A 27,061-nucleotide genomic window follows, 5' to 3' on the forward strand; every position below is an offset into this window, starting at 1 on the left:
AGTGTGTGTGTGTGTGTGTCTGTGTGTGTGAGAGAGAGAGTGTGTCTGTGAGAGAGAGAGAGTGTGTGTGTGTCTGTGTGTGAGAGAGAAAGAGAGAGTGTGTCTGTGTGAGAGAGTGTGTGTGTCTGTGTGTGAGAGAGAGAGAGTGTGTCTGTGAGAGAGAGAGTGTGTGTGTGTCTGTGAGAGAGAGAGAGAGTGTGTGTGTGTGTGTCTGTGTGTGTGAGAGAGAGAGTGTGTCTGTGAGAGAGAGAGAGAGAGTGTGTGTGTGTCTGTGTGTGAGAGAGAAAGACAGAGAGTGTGTCTGTGTGAGAGAGTGTGTGTGTCTGTGTGTGAGAGAGAAAGACAGAGAGTGTGTCTGTGTGAGAGAGTGTGTGTGTCTGTGTGTGAGAGAGAGAGAGTGTGTCTGTGTGAGAGAGAGTGGTGTGTGTGTGCGCGCATCAATTAATGCAGGGCATTAATATAGAACGGTGATTAAGCTGAATGGGGCCAGTTGTTAACCAGAAAAATTAAATATGGCATGTCATTCCGAAAAGGTTGCCGACCCCTAATGTAATCCATTGACTCCTATTTCTCGTTCACTGAAATTCCTCCCTTCATAGCAACGTGGCGCTGTTAGCTCTGCAGACTGTTCAAACTGTGTTTTAATCAAACACACCTGCCTGTAACTTTTTAGTGATCTTGAGGACATTGATTAGCTTCTTCAGGTGTGTTTGATTAGGGTTGGAGCTAAACAGGACCGAAGTTGTCTATCACTGCTTTATAGTCTGAACGAGAGAGAGATCTCGTTCGTGAACGAGTTGAATGAACTGGTACATCTCTTTCGTGAACGTAAGAACCAGTTGTTGAACAATAATGATGGCGCACAGGTAGCGCTCGGCTCATGTAGTTTGGCATATTTTCAGCAAAGAAAGAAATTTACATTTTACCATTGTAATGAAAACTGACCCACTACGGTGTTTTAGACTTAGTTTTGTGGTATATTTTGCACTTTGAACAATTTACCTGTTTTTATTTACAATTTACTTCGTTTACTGTACAGAGTACTGAACGAGTAACGAGAGAGATCTTGAGAGAATTGTTCAAAGTGCAAAAAATACCTCTAAACCAAGTATATAACACCTATAGCGGGTCAGTTTTTATTAAAATGGTAAAGTGTAAGTTTCTTTCTTTGCTGCAAATATGCCAAACTACACGAGCCGAGCTCACCTTATCGTTCAACAACTGGTTCTTTTCATTCACGAACGGTTGTTACTGAACGAACACGCCCATCACTGACCGAGTGTCTGTTTTGAGTCTGAACGAGAGCGAGATCTCGTTCGTGAACGAATTAAACGAACTGGTACATGTCGTTCGTGAACGAATGTGTACAATGTAGGTCGGTCATTTGAGTCAGTCTCGTTCAGCAACCAGTAGAAAGCGGATGTAAAGCGCAGTTACTGTGCACATACACTTGTTTATATATTAATATTTAACATACAGAATAGGGATGTAACGATTACCGGTTTGACGATAAATCATGATAAAATTCCCCGCGGTTAGTATTACCGTTTCATATTTTAATTATCATTAAAACCGTATTCGATTACCGTGATTTAAACAACTCGCGATAAATAAATACTGTCCGGCATAAAGCAGTTTTCAGTAACAGTGTCACGAGCGCACGGCAGCACAGTGGTTTCGTTCTGAGTGAAAACAGGGCGGAAAAGCTGGGAGGTTTTAAAAGAGTGCTAAGGGAATTATACAAATTAATATATCAATGAATTAATTATATGAATGTACCTCTGAAGGTTCGGACTGTCTTCAGAAACGATTTGATGGCATTTTGTTCTCATCTTTGCTCCATGTAATACCTAAAGGAAGTGTTCGCGGAGTTCACAGGAATCAGCTGTAATTCAGCTTTTCCGTATAAAGCGCCACCTGCTGCCAGAGAGTGGATTTACAGACACTTATTTACATTCAGTCTGTGTGCAGTTTCTGTCTGGCCAAAAAATTGACCAAATTTGCATGACCTGCTGTAAATTTTAACCGGTTGATGAAAAACAAACTTATGTACATTTAAACAATTCAGATATGCTATATAGAATTATTTATGGAGCAGATAAAATACATATAATCATTTATTAATTATGATTTTAATTTAACCCTTTTCTTTAAAGGCTGAAATGTGTGGTCTACCTTTATGTTAAACTTTTTCAAAGCTTTATTTGAACATTTACATTATTTATTTGAACATGCTATTAAACTGGTGTCAGTCAAGTTGTCATTTAAAATCCAGACCTCATTGGTAATGTTATTGTTTTAGTGATTATGCAAACAAAAAGTAATTTTATTTGCTGTTTGTTGATTTTTAAGTATGAAACTTGGTGAAGTGATTTATGTTTCGGTACTTTTTGAACATCTCCAGCACATTTTAACAATACCGTGATAATACTGATAACCGTGATAATTTTGGTCACTATAATCGTGATGAGAAATTTTCATACCGTTACATCCCTAATACAGAACATAGCTCCACGACACGTTTAACATCCCAGATTTATGAATGGGTAAACGTCTGACCAAACAATTAAAAATGTTAATTATGCAAGATGTTTTGGTCATCTGAACCATTTTAGACTTATTTATTTAATGAGTAGATTAGGCACACGTTTTAATAAAGCCTAATCAGTTTTTTGTAACAAGTAAATACGGTACGTTCGTTGACTTAAGACATAACAACACACAATACATTATTTTTCGCCACCTGCTGGCGCATTTATGTAATATGAAGAAATGGTCACTGAACGAATCAGTGAAAGAATCTGAACGAATCATTTTGGTTAACGAACTGAAAATGATGTCATATTTGGAGCGTGCACCCAAGCAAACTTATATAAATAGAGTATAAATTAGCCTTTATGCGTGCTCTTCAGATGACAGTCAGCGTGAGAAAAGGTAGGCCTAATTCTATCAGAAAATATACAATTAAAGATACTTTTAAATGTTTAATTACTAATTGGAGAATTGGGATCGCTAAACGAGGGCTTAATTAACTAATTTTTGTGAAAATCTTTTCCGACTTTTTTTTTTTTTTTTTTTTGCCTGTTGCTCAAAATAGCCCGTGCCCATTTACACTCGTTTTGCCGGCATGGGTCCCATATAACGTCATTAAACCGCGGAGAAGTACCAAATTGTCAAGTTTTAATGACGTATAGAATGCGATGCCTCAGAAAATCCGATCTGCCTGTTTGCAGTCGCATTGGCGCACATCCGATTTATATCCAATTTATTTCCACATATGAATGAGGCCTGAATCCGATCTCGCTATATTTGAATGCATGTGTTTTTTTCTTTCATAGGACAGATCCGATCTGTATCACATGAGCAAAAAATCTGAATTGGGTCACATTTAACTGACAGTGTAAACGGGGCCTATGTAGCCAACTGTACAACGCCACATGCATTCACATCAGTGTTAGCTCAGCGGTAGAGTTACTCTCACGGGATACAGCACTTATTCACAATCACAAAAGTACATTATTTGCGTGTGTTTTGAAGCCTTGCCGGTTAAAATTTTAATTCACGCGCTGGTCTGACGTGCTCTTTTTCTGAGCCCGTACACACGAAGCGTACAAACTAAAAAGCCTGTCTAACAGCGCCTGATTACTCAACTAAGTTATCTTTTGAGCTAATACTATCAAAACACACAAGGTTTACATATAGATTAAGGTGGTTATGTCTAAAATGAAATAAACAATTAAGAGAAAAACAGATGCGTGTCTTTATATTAGACGCGTGCAGGTCTTAAAGGGATAGAACTAAACATGCAGCCGACTGTCATTAAAGGGATAGTACACCCAACAATTTAATTTCTGTCATTATTAATTCACTCACATGTTGTCCCAAACCTGTATTAATTTCCTTCATGTGCTGAACACAAAAGAAGATATTTTGAAAAATGAGGGTAACCAAACAGTAGCTGGTCCACATTGACTTTGATAGTAGGGGAAAAAAATACTATGAAAGTCACTGTGGACCAGCAACTGTTTGGTTTTCCACATTCTTCAAAATAGCATGTATGTTCAGCAGAAGAAAGAAACCGTATTTGTAATGTGTATCTTTTGTTTTTTATTTTTTTTAATAACAAAGATAAAATAATGACAAAGATTTTCATCTTCGCCCACTTTGGCCTAAATATCCACCATTCTTATTTTGTATTTTGTTCCCTTGAAAGGATTTGTATGGAAGCATATGTGTAGCAAAAATCAATTTGCAATGTAATATGTAAAATGGCAATGTGTTTCTGTATTTAAATTTACATTTTCCCATAGATATGTGCAATATTTAGTGCAAAATTAAAATTAAATTTATATAATATAAATTTGCCGTTTTCTACACTACTTTTAATATGCAAATTTTGAAAGCTTTAAAAGTTGCAAAATGAAAATGTATTACCCAAATTGATTAGATATGTTTAACATGTCAAAGCAAAAACTGTAGCAAAATTATCATTTATGAAAATTCGCTAATTATCATGTAGCGAAATGCAATGAAAGTTTCAAAATGCATTCTGAGCCAAAGGTGCAGCAAAATGGTGATTTAAATGTCTTTTATTTTTCTTAAATGCATTTACATATGACGTTTCAATTGCATTTTCATTAAATACCCCGCGATGAATATAGTTTAAGTCATTGTGGATTTGAAAATGCATTCTGAGCAACAGGACGCACGATAGGTCAATATTTACCATTAACCGAACACTTTTCACCTGCCTGAACATCTCTCACCGTTTACCCGTGGATTGATGCACATAAGCAAACAGACAGTGCTATTCTACACTTATTTACTACCTTACCTTATATTTTATTACTCTTTTATTTTTAATCCATAAAATAGCACGTGTTCCGTGGCACCTGAACAGGGACGTACAGAGAGTTCCTCAGTCAAAAGTTTGGATACATTAATATTTTATATTTTTGCAATAAGTCACTTATGGTCATCAAGCCTGCATTTATTTGATCAAAATTTTAATATACTTTAAAATAAATTTTATGCAATGCTTATTTATTAGCAGTGTTGGAAACCTGTTCCTTTTTTCAGGATTCTTTGAATAAACAGTTAAATAAGAATAGCATTTATTTAAAATATAACTTTTGTAACCATATACACTACACTACCATTCAAAAGCTTGCGGCCAGTAGTTTCATTTGTTTTAAAGAAATTATTTTTTTATTCAGCAAGGATTTGTTAAATTCGTAGAAACAGTGATAGTAAAGATCAATATTGTTAGAAAACATCTCTATTTTGAATAAATGCTCTTCTTTTAACTTTTTATGTATCAATGAACCCCCAAAAAGTATCACAGGTTCCAAAATAAATAAAATTAAAACAAAAAGCAAAACATTAAGCAGCACAACTGTTTCCAACATTGATAATAAATCAGCATATTAGAATGATTTCAGAAGGACCATGCATTGAAGACTGGTGTAATGATGCTGAAAATTCAGCTTTGAATCACAGAAATAAATGATATTTTAAAGTATATTAAAATAGAAAAACATTCTTTTAAGTTGTAATATTTCTCAATATAACAGTTTTTCTGTATTTTTGTTCAATTAAATGCAGGCTTGATGAGCATAAGACACTTTCATAATGCTGCATAATTATCAAAAATGTTAATATAATAAAGTCCTTTCACATCAACATTTCGCCAGCCTGCACTTCACATAATAGGCCTGTAGGTGGCACTTAGGCTTCATTAACTATGAGTTTCATGAAATAGTAAACGGTGTAGGATATCATACACAAATATAAGTGAATTGAATAGCCTACAGATTACCATTATTGCCACTTTTGTTTTGTGCAGTGCTTTTGAAGTCATTCAGCATCTATTTTCTCAGCGATGTAGGCTACTTTGATTTATAAAATGAGAAAAACCGCAGATCCAGATCGCTCCACAAATAAGCTCTTCTGTCCCATGTAATTTTCTACCGATTTATGAATAAGAACGGAAAATGACCTCTCCACTTCACATTATTGTCCAATGAAATTTGAACTTGATCCAGATCATGATTGGTTTGTGTATTAGCCTATACATGTCACACGGGCATTGATGAATTATGTAATATTCTAAAATATATAATGTATGGATATTTAATTAATTTAATTAAATTGACACACTAGCTTTGATTATTGATGGAAAAAAAATTAAAATATTGTTTGGTTTATTTTTTTTCCTTCCGTTGACCCACTCACTGATAGAACTATATAGGGCTTGAGAGCCTATGGTTTCCGAACAGACTGAAATATCAGTCAGTCGAGCAAAACGCACGCAACCCATAGCAATGCCTCAGATTGACAGATATGTAAAAATAAACAGGAATTTTTAGCTTTTTAGTTACTGTTTTGTACTCATAGTCATGTTAATTAGAATTCAAATGCATTTTGTTTTATTGACCACAATATCATTTGTCTGAGAGGGGCACTTTTGAATAATTTTGAAAAAGGGCAGTGTCTCGAGACCCCCCCCCCCCCCCAACTGTGTAAGGTGGCAAATAGGTAAATAAGTGTAGAATAGCACTGTCTGTTTGCTTATGTGCATCAATCCGCGTGTAAACGGTGAGAGATGTTCAGGCAGGTGAAAAGCATTCGGTTAATGGTGAATATTGACCTATCGTGCGTCCTGTTACCTGGGGCGTGCTCGGCTCGGAATGCATTAGTTGGACATTGGTTAGACCAATGCATTGGTTAGACATTTTTTGCATGTACCTCTACATGAAAATTTGAGCTTCTTTATGGCTTCAGAAAGTGTTTGAGAAGAAGTCACTCTGTAAATGGAGTTAGACTCTTGTGAGTTTGATAAACAGCCTGATAAACATTGGAGAACCTGAAAATGTGATATGTCTTCAGGATGCTGATGGACAGCACCAGATCAGGGAAATACCCAGGAGCTCGTCCTCTTGTAACGTCACAGAATCCAGATCCCTATTTCCACTGTGGCATGTTGACCTGGTACATTGAAGTGTTGCATTACTGCAGTTTGACAGTTGCCTGGTCCTCAGCTTCTCACATAACATTTGCTTTTTAAAATCAAATTTAAAATGTGTTTAATAGTTTTAAAAGCATCTGTCTTCTAGTCCTAAATAAATAGCATTGATGGAATGTAAAAGGAGCTTGTCAAAGGAAAACAAAATGTTGTAGATGCTATGAAGAAAGTATACCAGCTGTTGAAGGCTATAATAAAAGTCACAAACTGAGAGCTTTGATTGGATTTGAAGTTGTGACACCTTATGATGAATGTTTTAACTGTAAGCAGTTTTATTTTGCCTCACACACTCCAGAAATGCCAAGTATGAGATGTATACAGATATCAGCTCTGGATGTGTTATTCAGAGGTTGATATATGTGTACTGGTTTCTCTTAACACTCCTTGAAGACCTATATAAATGCATTTAGTCATTTAGCAGATGCTTTTATCCAAAGTGGAACGCCACAGGCAATTTATACAATGCAGAACCTTTGCTGGATTCAGACTGTTTTGTTTGGAATCTTTCTAGAAAGTACAGACTTTATGAACTTTGCAAGCTTGTGCCTTGTTCACCCTCATAAAGTGCAGTGGTTGTGACCGCAGAGGATGTGGTCTCCAAATGTCATTCCTCACATGGGTGTGGTCACTTTTTTTTTTTTTTTTTTTTTTAACTTGACAATCTTTTGGAGTCTAAGTTTTTATCCACTCAGAATGAGAGTACTTATCAAGCATGTGTGTTTGTATAGCAGTTGGTTATATTATTCAACTTTTGTTAAACTTAAAATAGTTTGGAAAGCCTAATCATGTTATTTAATTTTTAATTGATTAATTCATTATATATAATGCATATAATAATAATAATAATAATAATAATAATAGAATTATACAAAGTTAAATAGCAATAATAATAATTATAATAATAATAATTATTATTATTATTATTCATTCAATAATGTTATTTAACCAGGTTAAAAAAACTCGCTTTAATATCTCTTTTACAAGAGTGATCTGGGCAAGAGGGCAGCAAGCAATAATGCAAAATATACAAAAATTTACATTTACAAGTCACAACAACAATTTACCAGGGGATAAAGCAAAGAATCTGTTAAAAGTACCTTGAACTCATTTAAAGATGGAAGTATAGTCCGCTTTAGATTATTTTGTAGATTAGGCCTATATATTTTTCCCCAGCTCTCTTTGGACTCAATGAATGTTGAGATATAACTAGTGGTCGACCGATATTGGTTTTTTGACAGCCTATGCCGATATCTTGGAAAGCAGGATGGTCGATATAAAGCCGATATAATTTTATTTATTTTAATTAATATTTAAGAAATGTTAAATAATTTGAAAATTTATTAAATAAATGTGTAAAATAAACATACTTTAAATACTAAAAGTATTTTTCACAAAAAATTAAATATTTAATAAAAATATAATTAAAAAGGAAGTAAATAAATACTGTAACCAACAGGGCACTCAGTGTTCTGGGAAGCTTTGTTTGCATTGGGAATCATATTTTTTCATATAAAGCCAAGGTAACACTCATTTTACATACAGCACACAGTGAACATTACATGAATGTGACAGTGGACAAAAGCATAAAGCGCAGCATAATAGGGCTGTCGCGATTCGTCGATTTAAAAAAAAAAAAAGTCGTCAACTTCATTTTGCTCGCGTCGACTAACCAGCAAAATACCGGAAGTGGCGCATTTCATGGACGAGAATCCATAAAACACATTATTAGACTATTTTCCAAGGCTGCATGGTATATTAAACCCATTAAAAATCATAATCATAATTATTAAATCATAATTTATAATACGATTATAAATATCACATTATATCACACATAATTGTGAATTCACAAACGCTATGATTGAATTAAATTATTAAATGCGTTGCAGTTCTAACAGTATATGCGCTTTAATTATTTACATGCGTGTAGGTTAAGTTTGTGCATCTCACAGCGGCTCCGTTCACAGTAGTTACACAGAAACTGTTAACATTTACATCCGTGAGCGTCTCAAGCTCAATCTCTGCATGTTGTTGTGAGTTTGTGTTTATTATAACGTTCATCTGGGAACGCAACGTGCGCCATTTCATCAGATTTGTAAGGTAAATCATTTATAAATCTACACAAACACAGGAGAATACATCGCGATTTCAAAATAAAAAGCTCAAACCCTCACTCTGAGTTTACACGGTTTGATGCCCACATATTAATTTAATTACATTAATAGAAATAGAAGTAGCATTTCTGTCCTAAAGAAATGGCCAAATATTAAATATTAAGTGGACATTTGAATTAAATGGTGCTTGGTCAATATTAAACAAGATAGGCTATAGATCGCGCTGTAATGTGTAAAAACAATCGTCAGGCTGTCTGCACCCCCTGCAGGCCTTTGTTGTAATGCATAATCTACATTAGCTCTATTGTTTATAATACATTGTGTTTTAAGTTTTGTTCAATAAAACCATATGATTTCTTGCTTTTGATACTTTATTTGAACTAATTATTATTGCATTACTGCTATTATCTATACATGTATTTTAAGTCATTTTAAAAGCTATTGTTCACTTAGGCTACATCTTTTATTACCACAAAAAAATATTATAATTATAGGGCCCTATGAAATCCGTTTTATTTCCAAATTCATTTTTTTCCATTTTCATTTTTCTATACTGTTTTAATGGTTAAATTAAATTATTAATCAAAAAGCCTATCTAATTAATTGAGTTTTACCTTTTTATCTGTACCAAATTCTGTTTTCCATTATTTTCTGGATTCAATTTTAATGGTTCCATAAAATTTTAATAATCAAAAGCATCTTCAATTAATTTATTTTATATAAAAAAAAAAACATTTTTCACCTAAATAAATTCTGGTAATTAATATTTCTGGTAAATACTCCTTTAAAAAGTGTTTTTGATTACAATGTTATTATTATTAGACTATAAAACGTGGATATGTTGTCATTCTTACACTGTAATGCTGAACTTTGATTTCAGTGATTTGGACTATGAGATGTACACTTACGCTTCTTGCACTCTGTTGCACTTTTGCTTTAAAAAAGGATTTCATTAAAACGTGGCTTTCATTTCGTTTAATAAAATATTCTTAAGTAAAATTGTGGATTTTTTTTTTGTGGGAAATTAATCGTTTAGATTAATCGATTAATCAGTAAATTAGTCGATAGATTAATCGAAATAAAAGTAGTCGTTAGTGGCAGCCCTACAGCATAATTTGAATTCACGAGTTTAAAGTTTGTCGATCATGCGTCTCCAGTGAAGCTGAACTCTCCTCCTGTCAGCATTCAATTCACACGGATCGACCGTCATGCAGAGCACACGCGATTATGCAGGATACAAATGCACACTTTATAAGATCTCACAGCTGGATTTTACCAAGTTTGCAAGGCTTGTGAAATTAAATGTTCATTAGTCATTAAAAGATTTGTTTAAGTGATCTACATGCGTATTTGCTGAATGCTGACGGCAAACGAGGAAGTATTATAATGTTTGCCTTTCTATTACTAATATAAAAGCAATCGTTATAATACTTTTTTGTATACATTTTAATTCCTTTGTTTAACAGTTCCATCTGATTATTAGACAGATTTCTATCTGTATTAGACAGAACTGAATGACGACAGCGAACAAGAGGGAGAATGTGAGAGCTGTGTGCTCAGGCGCTGCTGTTCTCAGCGCCGTCAAAATAAAAGTCCCTCCTCGAACACATCGGTCAAACAGAAAAACTTGTCTGCCGATATTTGGAAAAATGCCAAATATTGGCCGATATATCGGCCTTGGCAATATATCGGTCGACCACTAGATATAACAAGTCATTTGACCAAAAATTATAGGATATATTTGTATTGGGTGAGCTGAAAGACAAGTAGGAAGGAGTGTTGTTGTTGTTTTTGTTACGGCTGCTCTAACATCATTATTATTACTGGTCATCTATCAGATGCTCTTCCATTTTTTTTTTTTTATGAAATTGATTGAATAATTTTATATCCAGTAAATCTGTAGAATATATTATCATTATATTTACTGTATATAAAATGATCTAATTTTAGCCCCATTCCTGAATAAACATGCAATAAAATGGGAGAGCATAATGTGTAATACCATACAAGTGACAAGGGTACAGCAGCAGCTTCAGGTGGGAAACACTACCTCCTGTGGCATGCAGTAACTGTGAGGTCAGTTTGGCTTGGAAAACTTGACTATGCTGAACATGCTTGAGGCCATTCAACACACCCCATTCCCAGCTGTCTGCCTAGAGACCACTCTTATGTATTCCTCTTATTGCTGAGCTGTTTGTGAGGACGTCCATCCATGTGATCTAAAGCATGCCTGACATATAGGACACAAAAATCCCCTAGATACAAACCATGTCAGATGAAGAGTGTGCCAGCTGGGCACTTTTTACATTTACTGTTGCTCGCTTGACCTTCTGCATGTTACTTCTGAGGTACTCCCATCATAGCTTTGAGCTGCTTTTATTCAGCAGCGTATATTCACATTTGCTCACTTATGCTCTATGAGACATCCATGGTAAGCTACACCGGCATCTGTAAATTGCTTTTCTCTTCCCTAGGTGCAGTAAGCTGTTTAACTCCATTAGACAGCATCTATCTTGCTGTCTCTCTGCTGTATTTTACAGCACTGTTAGTGTTTCATTTCCAGGCAAAGTCAGTGGCCCGTGAACAAACGCTTGACGACTGCTCAGTCTTTTCTGATTTGATCAAGACATGCATTTCAGTTGCTGTTCATTTACTGTGGAATGCTGTAGTATGTATCCAAGTAACCCAAGCAGTTCTTGATCAAAGTGTAAAAGCAGGCCCGGTGCCAGGTCGCATGACTTGGTGGTGGGGGGGTTGTTTAGTTTGGATTCCAACCTAAACACCTCTGATTAGCCATTGCATTGTAGAAATCTGCAAACATGTCTTTGATTGGCTACTTTGCTCCCCTCTGTGAAAATGCATTGTAAAATCATTTAACGTTTTCCAAAGCAGAAGTATTGTTTGCCAAATCTATTTCATTATGCTATTATTACAAAGAAAACACATCCTAGACCAGGAGTTATGGGCAGCTTTTCCATCTAAAAGCAATCAGGTAGACTATTTTACATGGTAAACTAAAGTCCAGCCGCCCCCCTCGGACCAGAGGGGGGGCACAGGGATGTCCGTGGGGGGAGCAAAGCCCCCTGGCGCCTGTGTAAAAGTGTAAGTGTAAAATATTTTATTAGCATCAAAACAATTTGGCCAGAGCCTAATGACTGATTTGTGTAATTAAATGTTTTTGGTTTCATGACTGAATTGTTCATCATTCAAACAATAAAAAGACATAATTGCAGAATTAAATTATAAGGCCTGGTGAAGTTTTGTTTTGTCATAGAATCCTAGATCTTTATTGTTTCAAAACCTTTAAGAAGCATTTTTAAAGAATTTCACTGGTTGCTCTTTTCCATGCAATTATTGTGAACAGAGACTGAGATCTTCCAGATTCAAAAAGTATGGACAATCACCATAAAAGTGTCATAAAAGTTGGCATATTAGACTTAGTTTACACTGCAGGTCTTAATGCTCAGATCAGATTTTTTGCGGATTTTCTGAGCTGTTGTTCACATTGTTACAGCCATATCACCCTGCAGCCCAAGACCGGTTGCCCACGGAAGCTAAGCAGGGTTGAGCCTGGTCAGTACCTGGATGGGAGACCTCCTGGGAAAACTAGGTTGCTGTTGGTAGAGGTGTTAGGGAGGCCAGCAGGGGGTGCTCACCCTGCAGTCTGTGTGGGTCCTAATGCCCCAGTATAGTGACGGGGACACTATACTGTCAAAAGAGCACCGTCTTTCGGATGAGACGTTAAACCGAGGTCCTGACTCTCTGTGGTCATTAAAAATCCCATGGCACTTCTCGTAAAGAGTAGGGGTGTAACCCCGGTGTCTTGGTCAAATTCCCTCCACTGGCCCTTGTCAATCATGGCCTCCCTATAATCCCCATCTACTTGATTGGCATCTATCTTTCTCTCCTCTCCACCTGTAGCTGGTTTGTGGTGAGCGCACTGGCGCCATTGTGCTGTGGCTGCCGTCGCATCATCCAAGTGGATGCTGCACACTGGTGGTGGTTGAGGAGAGACCCCCTATATGATTGTAAAGCACTTTGGGTGTACAACAATACACAAAGCGCTATATAAATGCCTCATTCATTCATTCACATTGTCATTTAAACTGCCATCAGTCTCATGTGTGAACCGTATACGGCCCTGAAGTGACCCGCATGCGCAGAAGACGACGTCAGACGCAGCGCACTGTGTTTGCAGAAATAAAAATGGATGCTGCCATTGTGATTTTAATCTTCCCGCCTCCTGCAGTGCAGAATTGTGACATCACATTTCAATGACGTAAAAATCGAATGAAATGCGACATGGCCGTTCAGACTGAAGTCTCATTGCAAAACATCGGATATGTATCCGATTTAGAACCACATATGAAATTGGCCTGGGCCTGATTAGAAAAAATTGGATTTGTGCTGTTCAGTCTGTCATAGGAAAATCAGATATGGGTCACATTTGGGCAAAAAAATTGGGCCACTTTAGCCTGCAGTGTTCTGATTAGAATGGGAGAGACAAAGAGATCAGCTGGAGAGGAACTGAAAAAGAGATGAAGAGGCGGGAGTTGGAACGGAGGGTTTTTGCTGAGTAGAAATAAGTGAAAGTGGCCCAAATGAACCTGCCTGTGCTGGGCTGCATTCTTGGCACCAATCAGAGGAAGCGGGAGTCTGAGGGAGTGGGCCGAAAATAAAATCGCAGAGCTTCACGCTTCTCTCTCACACGTTCGTACTTTGTCAGAGCAGAAACAGCTAGGCATCCTCTGGCATTCTGAACTCGTTTGTTTTGAACCATGGCAGGTGCAACAACATAATTCAGTGTCGCTAAATTATTAGTATAATGACAAGTCACTGGAAAGCTTTGAAAAGTGATAGATATGTGGGAATCAATAACAATAGACTGCTCTGTAATGGAGTGGATTATTTACTCTGATTTGGCCTTGATTTAATGGTCAGTACAGCCGAGCAGTGCCCCTGTACCTAATGCTGTATGTGTGTGCAGATTGTTAATGAGGCGGATGACAGGTGGTTCGGTATTAGAGCAAAACCCAGGGTCAGATATTCTCATGTCTGCCAGCATGCCAGTAGCCATCGATGCCCCCTGTCTCCGCTCCAGCTCCCTTCACTGATCTGTAGGAGAGTTCGTTCGGACGGGACAATAAAAGGAGGACAATGGTAAACTTGCATAGAGGTCAAACTAAATATTGAATTTAATTCTGAAACTTCTTGTAGAATTCAGTTTCTTGGGCTGCACAATTTGGGGATAAAATCTAATTTGTGATTTTTCTGATTAAAAACTGTGATTGTGATTTAAAAAATATGATTTAAAGAAGAAATTCAAGTTTGTTGTGCTCGTTTGTAGGTCTGCACAATTTGGCTGAAATTTTATCAATATAGCTACAAAATAAAAATAATAATAATGCTTTATTATTATTATTATTATTATTATTATTATTACTAAATAAAAATTTAATAAATAGCAAAAATAGAAATACTACTAATACAAAAACATCAGTCTGAAACATACATACGTAGCTACACAATTGAAAATGGACAGCAGATCTAATTAAAATGTTATGTAACAGCACTAGAATGATTGAAATAATAGTAGTCTGGTTTTTGTGAAGCCATAAGGAGCATCCAAAATCGCGTACTTAAGCACTATTCTATGACGTTTTGTTGTATAAAATGTATGTGTTCACACTGAAAATTCCAAAAAAGAAAAAGTGCACTTTAAATACCTAGTTGTTGGACACTTCATGCACACAACTGTCACAGCTTTAACTACACAGCGGAGGGGGAGTGGCTATTAGACTCCAATTATCAATGACAAAATAACCTTATATAATTCATACTCTACATGGTTGAGTACATAGTGCATAAGAACATAGTGTATAAGTGCATAGTGCATCATTTGGGACGCAGCTATACTAACAGTTCTACATAATGCATCTGTCATGTATCGTCTGGCATGTATACATCTTAAATTAGGCCTAGTCATTAATTGGCCCGTTTGAATATTTGATTACACATTGTCATATATATATGGACAGAAAGATTAAGACTCTAGCTCAACGACATAAAAACTTTAGAAATGCACATGTAAACAAACTTTGTGAAAGGATAGTTTAACCCCGCAGGCCCTTCTACTAAAACAGGTAGGCTTCAGTCACTGTATTGACTGACATTCACATTAAAGCTTTAAATACAGAAAGATCGGGGTTGTAAATATCTACTGCTTTTGGTTTACTGGTAGGGTTGGGTACTGAACTTTTAAGGGTACATACCGATTTGCGGTACCAAATTTTCATTCGGTACCAAATTTCGGTACCTGAGAACGCGTTTTGGCGCACACAAGAGAAAGAGAGAGACCCTGTGACATGATGTCCCTGCAACTCTTTAAAACACAGCACACAGGACAAACCGAATGCTCTGAAGTGTGCTTACATTTCTAGGGGCATATGGTTTCCGCGAAAACGCGGACAGGACGGCGGAGTCCTTCATAAAAACGGAATTTACTCTATAGTAGGGGTCGACCGATTATCGGCCTGGCCGATTATTGGCACCGATATTAAGCATTTTTATGATAATCGGCATCGGTCATTTTCAAAACCGATGTGCCGATAAAATTATTTAATTTTGAAACGCGCTATTTGGCTCTGATGCAGCCTGTCGGAACTCACCACTCTGTGGCCTAGAGCAGTCTCCGCCCACTGCGCATCTGATTTGTTGAGAGTCAGGAGTCCGACCAATCAACGTGGAAGACTAAAGGCGCTCTCACACCGAAAGCGCTTGCTAACTGGTGCTGCTTCATCAGCACGCATCAGTTCTCTCTCAAAGGCAGCAGCAGACGTTGCTCAAGTTGCAATAAATTACAATCCACTACACTGAAGTTGTAAAAACCTCAATATTATCTATTTATGGTTTCCGAGATGGGGGAAACGCAGGGGGAATCGCGGAATCCAGTCATATAAATGGAATTTACTGTATAACGCGGAGTCACGAAATTTGTCAAAGTTTGGATGAATTAATCAATAGTAGGTCAGTACACTTAAATCGACTCATGATATGGACTAGCTGTAAACATTAAGCTGCAAAGAGACTATTTAAATATGAATTCTGCATGTTCGGCGTGTCTCTGTATATGTGAAAGGCACAGACGCGCGGTTTTGACACACACACACACACACACACACTGAAGTGCGCGACGCTCGCGGTGTTTTCCGCATCTGTCATGTCACTAAATGAGGACATAAATACATGAACATCATCCCCAGAACTGCTCTGAGAGTTACTTCATGAGCATTTGACTGTTTCGTTTGAGTAAAACGATCGTCATATCATAAATAGGCTACAGAAACTTAAGAGGTCCTCATGGCAACCCGTCAAAATAAAAGTTCGGTTTATTTACTAATGCTACTACAATTATTACAACTTTTGTTTAAAAGAACAATCACACAATACGCTATTTCTTACGTTTTAATTTTAATAGTAAACATTTGTTTGACAAAAAATAGTTTAACTCTCATTTGATTAAAAGATAAATTAAATTAATGTTTTATGCCTTCATTTGCACTGCTCTGTAAATTAAAACTAATGGAAATTACTGTCACATAGGCCAAGACTAAGATACTGTCACATAGGCCAAGATTAAGTTACTGTCACATAGGCCAAGATTATGATGACGGAAATTGGGACATTTCAATAGGCTATTGAACCAAGTGAGCCTATAACAGGCTATTAGTGTTATAGTTTCATTAAAATAGTTGTGGTCTTCTTCACAACTTCTACAATGGAGCTATGAAGACAATTAAATTATTTACACTTATTATATACATTGCGCTTTTTAAATTAATCAACTGATGTGCATTAGATGATGAATTGAATAGTCCCCTCTTGTAGGTTATGATTTAGTCAACCGAAAATAATTAATGAAGAATTATGAGAGGTTATGCTATTACACATACATTTCTAACATGTAAATTATTGAAGCCAAATACTTACATTTCCCCAAGCTGTTTAGCTGTAGTATTTAGTATTCATAGGCTTAATCATGAAGCATGCAGTGGCCCCACTTTTAACTCTCTCTTTATATATTACCCTTATTGTAGATGGATGCATGGGGGAAGACAAGAGTAAGAAGTGCAACCAACCAACACTAGGGAAGGCGGTTTTTGTCAGAGCCCTTGTTATTCTAAATTTTGACTTTCATTTTTACACCAGACATATATATCAGTTCAATATATCGGTTATCGGTCTACTTGGTCTGTAATAATCGGTATCGGCATAGGCCCTGAAAAACACATATCGGTCGACCCCTACTCTATAGCGCGGAATGCCACGGAATTCGTCAATTTTTAGATGAATAAAAGGTCTGTCACTTATTTCGAATCGCGATATGAACTAGTGTATGTGAATATTAAAATGCAAAAATACGGTTTAAATGTGAATCCTGCATGTTCTGCTAGCCTCAGTAACTTATGTATGAATGGCGGAGACGCGGTTTTGTTTACTTCACAAATACTGAAGCACACGTGAACTCGTGGTGATTTTCGGCCTCTGCATCTCACTGCATGAACACATGAACTTACAGGCTGTGAGTCACTTCATGAGAATTTTACAGTTTCATTTGAGAAAACTAGCATCATATCATACTGTATACACAGAAACTTCACGGCAACCTGTCAAAATAAAAGTGCGGTTTAACATGAAACAGAAATTATTTACTCTTGTATTACTTTTGTACAGTATAATGTACGTCCTTATTCTATTTACTGTCAAATTTAAATAAAACAATTAAATTATAAAAAATAATTATTACAACCTCATTAACCACTTAATTGTAGAAAAAATACAATTATTATTAAAAACGAAATAAAGGAATATTCACACAATTGTTTTAACATGTTTTAATTTTAACAGTAAACCTTTGTTTGTTTGCCAGGAAATAAAAGGGTTTAATTTTCATTTGATTAAAATAAATAAATGTTTCATGCCTTAATTTAATTATCAGAAAAAAATAAAACAAGAATTTCTGGAAGAAAAAAAAAGGAACAAAATTGTAGGGCCCTATTGTTAAAAATTTTGAAATTGAGAGTTTTGAACGTATTTTTTCACTGAAATAAATGTTTTTGTTATTACACAGAGACTAAAGTACCGAAAAAAGGTACCGTTGGGTACCGGTACCGAATTTCAGATACCGATACCGGTACCGTACCAGTTCAAATGTGAACGGTACCCAACCCTATTTACTGGCATATATAGACAGTTTGTTAATTACAACAGGGTGAGGAGGAGACTGATATCTCCTGTGAGCATGTGTTTTTCATAAGTGCACTGTCTCTCAGATATTTTCCTTAACCCTCCCTTTCTTTTTCTTTTTCTTTTGCTCCTTCACAACAGGAGACTATATCCTTGAAGCCAAGCCAAAAGAGATATCGGAGGCTCAGCGGCTGAACTACGAACAGGTAAAATCAACAGCAGTTTTGCTTGTGACTCAAAGAGCACGAGTCTATTGAAGATAGCCAGTTTGTTTACATAGCTCCCTGTGTGTTTGTGTGATGGTGTAGCGTTAATAGCGAGAATGAGGAGAGAAAGGTGAGGCCTAAGGCTCTGACAGAGGAGAAAACATTAGCCAAGATACATATAGACTCTCGGACAGACAGATATCTGTCTTACATTCTCGCATCTCTTTTTAAAACATCCCTTTGTTCTTGTAGTGAGCTTGGCTTGGTTCTCTGTCATTAAACATCCAGTTATTGTTATTAGCTCTGTGGCATTACAGTGCCTTTAGGAAACAAGCTGTGGTAGTCATGTAGATCAGCACCCATTTATCCCAACAGGAAATAAGGACAAGAAACCATTGAATTAAAGGAATTGTGAGAACTGGTGCATTCCAGTCTGGATCCAACGGTTTATATAACTGCAGGAGTGAATATCATCATTGTGTTGCACTGAGAGGGAGTACGAACCTCTCATAGAGTTGTGTGCTCTACAGAATTTGACATGTAAGGAGATAGGGTGAAAGAGATGCCTCATTTCTCCTCACACGGTGTGCAGGGATGCATGACAGGGACCAGTGGAGTGATTTTTGGCCCTCTCCTTATTAGCTTGTGTAGAATATTTATTATATACCGGTTGGGTGTACCCCAAAAAGCCTGTCCAGAACAAAACTGGGTACACATTTCACCCCCAAGTCTTTAAAGTCCGTGTAAAGTGATATTAAAAATGTGTTCTGAGTTTGTCACACAACAGAAAAATGTGTTATTAACCACCCAGCCAAATTTGAATGATAAAAAAAACCCCGCCAAGTAACTAAAATAAGTTATCAAAATCTTTGAAAATTAAGCAGGACTCTGCTCTCAAACGCTGGAGGCGTGTCCACTGTCGGCGCAGAAACCACGCCCACTCGCGGGAAAGCAGCCATCTCTCTGAACTGTCAAATACCGCTTCAACCTGAATGGATGCTACTGATACTACCTCTAGTAGCTTAACTGGATTTATACAGTCATACATGTTTGAGCGTGCAAGTTCGTTATTTAATTGTAGACGCGTGTCAGTGCTGCAGTGAGTTGAAACCTTCTCGTCGTCAAGGCGAGCGCGGCTCATCGTTGCTTAGCAACGGCAAACACCAGGAGAGAAGAGAAAGCGGTACAGCTCGCGTTTCTAGATGTGAATTGTGAACGCTCCATGTTTTTAAATTGTACGTATTCTGCCACATATTGATGTCTCTGGGCTAAGACCCGGGTATCCATTCACTCTAGAACCGTCCCTGCCTAGAATCTGTATATCTAACATCACAGACATTCAAAAAGACAAACTACTTGACCTCTCAACAGTTATTATAGTGTTAGGGGCGGTGTAACGTTATAGTGTAACATTGCGTCAACGAGCCACTGTTTTAGCCCCGCCCAAAAAAAACCTGAGCACAGAATTGGTGAAAAACTGTTTAACGGTTTAACTCCACAATTCAGTACTACATAGTTCAGAGTCTTTGTAATGTGTTTCAGAAAACGCATTTCTAACATTTGTAATGTGTTTAGAAACAATTCTCAGAATTCTCTTTACACTGACTTTAAAAAGGACTTAAATCAGAGCAGAACGTCTTAAATTCATAAAGTCATGACATGAAATGTTGCACTGTTGTATATCTTCCTCAGGATTTTTGCCAATGCAAAGATCTAAGCATCCTTAAATCAAGAATACATTTAATGGAGATGCAAAATGAAATTGAACAAAATTAAATCTGTTATGCTTCAAACAAGAACAAATGTATGCCAGTTAGGAATTAAAACTTTAAATTTGTTCCATTGGGTTGAGTTTTCTGGGCTTTTTTAGATATTTGTTCTTTTAAACAAACTTGTCATTTTGATAAATTTCTCTGAAAACAAGACTTCTTGTCATTTTGCTTCTCAAGTAAATGTGTCTTGATTTAAGGATCTGTAGACTAGGGTTGAACCGAAATCAAACTCAAATTGCGATTTTGTATTTTTTAACATCAGTCAAGTATTTGAACTAACCAACAATTTCTGATCTGATGTGGATTCTTATCACAGAATATATTATTTTCAATTTGAAGTAAACATATAATAATCCATGTTTTCTCCAGTGTATAGTTATGTACAGGAGTTGTTTTTTTTCCCCCACAGTGGATATACAGATGCTGTAACTACATCATTCTAGGGGAAAAAAAACATACACGACTGTTCAAAAGTTTGTGGTCAGTAAGATTTTTTTTTTTTTTATATAATACTTCTATTCAGCAAGGATGTATAAATGACAGTAAAGACATTTCTAATGTTACAAATGTTTTCTATTTGAAAAAAATTCTGTTTTTTGAACATTGTATTTATGGTTTGTTATACTCCCCCAGTAAAATAAATTGCTAATAGTTTATTATATAGTTTACGCAGTATAATATTGCTAACGTGAGAGTCTTTTAATTGCCATTACAGCATATTCATTTTTAAATATCTCGCTTCCAAGATGTTCAAAGTCAAGTCTATTTTTGTATGTGAGGATGAAGATAGCAGTGTTTCTGATTTTCCCCAATGTGTGTTCTTGTTTATTGGAGGTGGAGGCTGACCTGATTCATGCTCCTTTCTTGCTCTTTCTTTTCTTCTGTATGAGATTTTGCTTTGTTCTTGTGTTTAGATTTTTCTAAGGTAGCTTATCTTTGAGTTTTTTAATTGCCAAGACTGTTTCAAGTTTAGCTGAGCTTCATTCATGCTTGAATAATGCTATTTCTCTACACTGTAGGTCAGCTGACTGTCTTCGGCTAGGCTTTGTGACAGTTAGTAAAGCGTTTTTTTGGCTGTAAGTGAGAGCGAGAGAGGGGCACATACACACAGGTCTGGAAGAACTTCATGGGGCCTGTCTGCTCTCTGTGTGTTGATCTTAGTGTGCTTAGCCTGTGCAAACAGTGCACAATAACATCACTCAGGTTTGACTGTTTATCAGATGTCTTGATTGTATTAAAGCTTTTATAGCCATCTCAGTGAGTATCACTGGACTGGAGCGAGTATAATAGAGCTGGAGAAAGTGGGTCAGGGCAGTGGAGTGGTTCAGAAACGCTGGCAGGGGCACATGGACAGAGCTGGGCCACACGCAGGCTACACGTGGGTGGGGGTTGGAACCGGTGCCAGGCTCAACGGGACTGAATGGGAGCTGTGGGTGGATGGGTCTTGGCCGATCTGTCAAACCTCTAACGCTCATCCGGCCCTGGTGCCAGTTCTACATGCTCTCATCCACCCACTGGCCATCGGGTCAGCCTGTGCCACACTGATTCATCCTAGCCTGTGTTCCAGGAGAGCAGGGACTCATGACTAAGCAGCTTTCTGAAGGTGTCTAGTGTTGTTTTGGAAACATCATACTTTGGTATCGAGCTGCGAGATGATGACCTGTGTTATCGAGTCAAGGTGAGATGAAGGCTTGCTCACTCATTGTCAGAATACGGCTTTCTTGTTTCGAGTGCTAAATACAGTTTGGGTATGACAAAGATTGACAGCTGTCTAGAACAGAAGTGACCACCTGAGACTTGAAGTCAAAACCAAATTTGTTCTCTTGATATGTTCTGTTATAATGTTTTATACCACACATCTGAGAGGATGAAGGCAGGATGGCAATAACTGAAGTCATAAAACAAAACATCTTGATGTTTACTATTATTATTTATCACTAGCTATTTTTCCATCCAAAGATGCAAATTTAACTTGTGTGCAAAACTGGAATATTGCATAAAACGTTTACGAATGTTTCCATCCAACGAGTCAAAGAGAACAAATTCGTCACTTCCTGATAAACTGGCTTTAAAAATCACTAAGAAAAGTAGGAGAAGCCACTGAATACAATAATTTTCCTATATGACAAATTACTTGTGCCTCAGAGCGAGCAGACGAAACAATAAATGCGGTTAATACTTTCGGAGGAGGATGCCTGCTGTTTGGGTACGTAGTCGTGTAAGACGTAAGTTATGCAGACATACTTTGACAGACTTAGCTCAGGCATTTCACAACAACAAAACAACGTTTCAGATGCAGTGCAACGAGATCAGTCTGCTGGTTAATCAGGTTTTCCCATCCCATCGTGCAGTCACATGACTTTTTGATGTGCATGGAGGAATTTATTCGGTAAGTGTGTTTTCATCGTAGTTTATGCGCATTTTGTCTTTTCGGATAAAACGTTTATCCTACTCAGATGTGCGCATAAGTTGTTTTTTTATGTGCATTTTTTGAATTTATGTGCATTGTGGTATTTCCATCCAGGGCTTTATGCGCTATTACAAAATGTGCATAAAAATGGGTGGATGGAAGCATAGCTACTATTGTTATAGGCATTACTCAAGATTATCACCACATAAGGATTGATTTTAGTTATTTGATATGATTTGATCCTGTCTGTATACAGGACAATTTGAGATTTGATTTTCTATTAAATTAAATTGTGGATCCCAAATACTAACTGTGTGAATGTAGCCAAATTGAAATCTGGGATCTAGTAAGAGTCATCTGAAATCTTGAGCGTAGAAGTTTTACTTTATGAAAGTCTGTCTTATATTATGAACAAAGTAACAGATAAAGGCTGCTGTTTTGCAACACCTTTAAATATATTTACACTTTAGGATGGCCTTAACTGCCTTAATGCTTTTATAAAACAGTTACACAGAATGTTACTGTCAGAATAGTGTTATTGTGACAATAATAAATTCAAATGAAATGAAAACTGAAGATATAAAAATCTCTATCAAAATACTGTAATGGTATATAAATAATAGTAAAACAACACTGAATGCTGTATTGACCAATCAGCTTCCAGAACTGGAACTATCTATTTTAAACATTTAAATTAAACCCAGAATTCCAGATACAAGTGATTGGAATTGAATTAAGTGAAAGTGCTAGGAAATCACCTGTACCAACGGAAAATAGCTAGGGCAGAAAGATTGAGAGAGAAATCTACAGAAGGGCAAAAATAATCTCACTGGTTTCCAGGGATTCATGGTTTATGATATATAATGTTGTTGTTACATGGTTGAGTTGTGTTAGGAGCTTTAATCCCAACAACTGTCCACTAGGGATGCATCGATCCGATACTCAGGCTTGGTATCAGCTCCGATACGGTCATTTTCTGCGGATCGGATATCGGTCAGACGAGACCGATCCAAATCTGATATTGTGCGTATACCATTCTGTGTTATTGTTGAGCCCCACGAAAGGCACAAAAACATTATAAAACACCATAAATTTTTCGTTCACTATATTTCAAGTGTTCTGAAGCTGTTCCATAGTTTAATCTGAGGTACAGATGAATATTTAAGTCTTTAAATTCAAGTTCAGGTAAACTCTTCTCTCCGCCGCAGCTGTCTGTCATCCTCCATTCAGCATTCAAACTGTCACGTTCGGTTCCTACAGTCAAACTCTCTTCAAGAGCGCACAGTTACTGAGGTTTAAAACTGTTGAAAGAAAAGGCTTGATAAACTTACGCACAGATTTAATACACTACGCATCAATATCTCTTCCCTTTGTACTTTGAACGTTTCTATGCGGACTCAGAGCGCTGCGCGCAGTGACTCCGTGTCGCTTCAAGCGCATCATTCTGCGCACGGGATGCGCATAAGCGCTTTCTGCAGCTCTATATTGGAGTCTTACTTATTATAATACTTTTGAGCAATGAAAGATTATTAACAGTCTTTCTTGTTCCGTCCTATCTATCATATGTTGGTGCCTTCATTACTGTGCTATAGATTTAAAAGAAATGTATTTTAATTTTATAGTAGCCTATATATTTATATATAAATGTATTTGCTTGTTTTTTCATGAATGTATTTACAACAATACAAAGAGCACCAGAGTACCATTTTACCAGATTTAGTCCTGCACTTATTCACTTTTATTTGTAAATGAAAAAGTTTCACTAGGTTTTATAAAACTATTGTGCACCCATGATTTTTGTAGAGTATCTTTTGCTGTATTATAAACAAAGTATTTTTGTCATAGATTATGATTATATATTTTTTCATTTGTTATTTTTCATTAAAATGACGTTATCTATATGTAGTAGATTGTGTTTAACACACAAAAGAGTAACACAGAAGTATAGAAATTCTACATCGATTTAAAAAAAACTGCACTGGTATCGGATTGGATGGGTATCGGCAGATACTCAGAATTTTCAGGATCGGAGCGGATCGGTTCTGAAAAAATGGTATCGTTGCATCCCTACTGTCCACACACACTCATTTTGTGAGCTGTGACCGATCAACATAACAGATGGTCATACTGTGAGTCCTTAAGAGTGAGAGCCGGACAGATTATTATTATTATAGGGCCTGGAACGTAATATCAAACGCTGCACACTCACACTCAATCTGTTAAACTGCGCTGGAGTTTGTTGCCTTGTGTTTGTGAGCCTGCAGCTGTGCTTTTTTGAGAGTCAGTGGAGGGTCATTATGGTCAAGACAGGAAGTAAAGGAGGTGAACTGGTGTTTAGAGCTCTTTAGTCACTAGTCTAGAGTTAAGAGATTTTTTCCGCTCAGAGCAGTAAGACAATTGGGTGTGACATTTTACCGAAATGTGTGCATGTGTTGTGTTGGAAAAAAATACCGTTACCGTTTTCTTATTTTCCTGTATTTCTTTGCTCTCTCTTTCTCTAGAATATGAGTGATGCTATGGCAGTGCTGCATAAACTGCAGACAGGTCTGGATGTAAACGTTAAGTTCACAGGTGTGCGGGTGTTCGAATACACACCCGAGTGCATCGTATTTGACCTGCTGGACATCCCACTCTACCACGGATGGCTGGTTGACCCACAGGTCAGCATCCTGATTCACATCCTTCTAGAAAAGCAAGTTTCACTGAAACATTAGATGTCAGTCACCACATTGTCATTTATGGGCTTTAATTTTAAAATATTACTCTACAGTCGTAACATGCTCTGTTTCACAAATACATGATATGCACTGAGCATACTGCATAGTTAAAAAAAAAGAAAAAAAAAATACATGACAATGTCTTAAAAATAAATACATTTAAATAATGATAGATAGATAGATAGATAGATAGATAGATAGATAGATAGATAGATAGATAGATAGATAGATTTCAGTATCAGCACTGACAAAATCCCTCAAATTTTTATTGACATTTATTTTGGCAGACTGCTAAGTTGAATAGCTATTACAAAAATTGGCTTTAGAATTAATATATAGTTGGTTTTAGTTCCATATCATTTAACATAATCTCATTATTGGCTACAGTCCACAACACATCATTTAATTTTGTCAGTAATTGATTTTTAGCGTATCGCACAGGGAGCGTCATGGTCAATGCCATTTCACGTTAAAACCAGTTCAACTCTTAATAATGTGCTGTTTAAATGAAATTAACTGAACACATCATTAAATTGATGCATTCTAAAAATATATTTTTAAATGAACATTTATGCTAATATTTTGACCAGCATATTGTCTTTCTTTTTTTATCACGCTCTCTGTAGATGGCTGATATAGTTAAGGCGGTGGGGAACTGTAGCTATAACCAGTTGGTAGAGAAGATAATCAGCTGTAAGCAGTCAGACAACAGCGAGCTGGCCGGGGAAGGTGGGTATTCACTGTTTTTATATCTTCTCCTCCTTTTCCTTTCACACATTCATGCAGACTGCTTCTTACAGAAGGCAAGTGCTCAACGTAATTGTAGTTTCGGGGTCACTCTTTGCCAGGCTTCTGTACATTTAGATGTATTAATGCCTTGTACATATTAATCCATGTCCTGAATAGTATTTTCCCCATTGCATCATGCAAATAAACAACTATCAGAGTCATTTAAGCACCCTCCTCCTTTTCACAGTTTTAGCTGTCTGAAACGTTCCCTCCCTCTCTCACTGCATTTGTGCCTAAATATATCTCCCTCGTCATCTTCTGTAAGCGTCTCTCAGAATGCACCTTTTCCATCTCTGTTTCTGTTTGTACCAGTGTATGTGAGCCTGTCTGTGTGATTTATGTGTGTCATAAAGTTTCAGACAGTGTGTGTTTAAAGGATTAGTTCACCTGAACATTTTTTTTGTTCATTTATTAACTTGTATGTTGTTCCAAACATGTATGCTTTGCATCATTCTGTCTGGAAACATTTTAAGTTACAGTGAATGGTGGCTGAGACTTTTCGAAAAAGAGACCATAAAAGTATCCTAAAATTAGTCCATATGACTCATACCAAGTCTTCTGAAGTCAGGAGAGCTTTGTGTAAAAGAGACTGAAATTCAAATCATTATTCATTGATAATTGCCACCGGTCACACTTTATATTAGGTGGCCTTAACTACATGTACTTACATCAGAAAATAAGTACAATGTACTTATTGTGGTCATATTGTATTTTAAAACACTTTTGCTGCTGTTGAGGTGGGATACGGGTAAGGTTAAGGACAGGTTTGGTGGTATGGGTAGG

At 36.7% G+C, this 27,061-nt stretch overlaps 1 protein-coding gene across 3 annotated transcripts in view; it reads left to right on the forward strand.

The window, feature by feature from the left end:
- The window catches only part of LOC306873125 (ubiquitin carboxyl-terminal hydrolase MINDY-2-like), a 41,413-nt gene that overhangs the window by 5,442 nt on the left and 8,910 nt on the right, over window positions 1–27,061 (forward strand). For all 3 annotated transcript variants that reach the window (XM_079422178.1, XM_079422176.1, XM_079422177.1), the window contains exons 3-5: window positions 18,526–18,590; window positions 25,274–25,432; window positions 26,116–26,218. In XM_079422178.1, coding sequence (XP_079278304.1) covers window positions 18,526–18,590; window positions 25,274–25,432; window positions 26,116–26,218 — 327 coding nt within the window. The remainder of the gene's footprint in view (window positions 1–18,525; window positions 18,591–25,273; window positions 25,433–26,115; window positions 26,219–27,061) is intronic.

This window comes from Barbus barbus (assembly GCF_936440315.1).
Source record: "Barbus barbus genome assembly, chromosome: 1".
Taxonomy (NCBI): domain Eukaryota; kingdom Metazoa; phylum Chordata; class Actinopteri; order Cypriniformes; family Cyprinidae; genus Barbus; species Barbus barbus.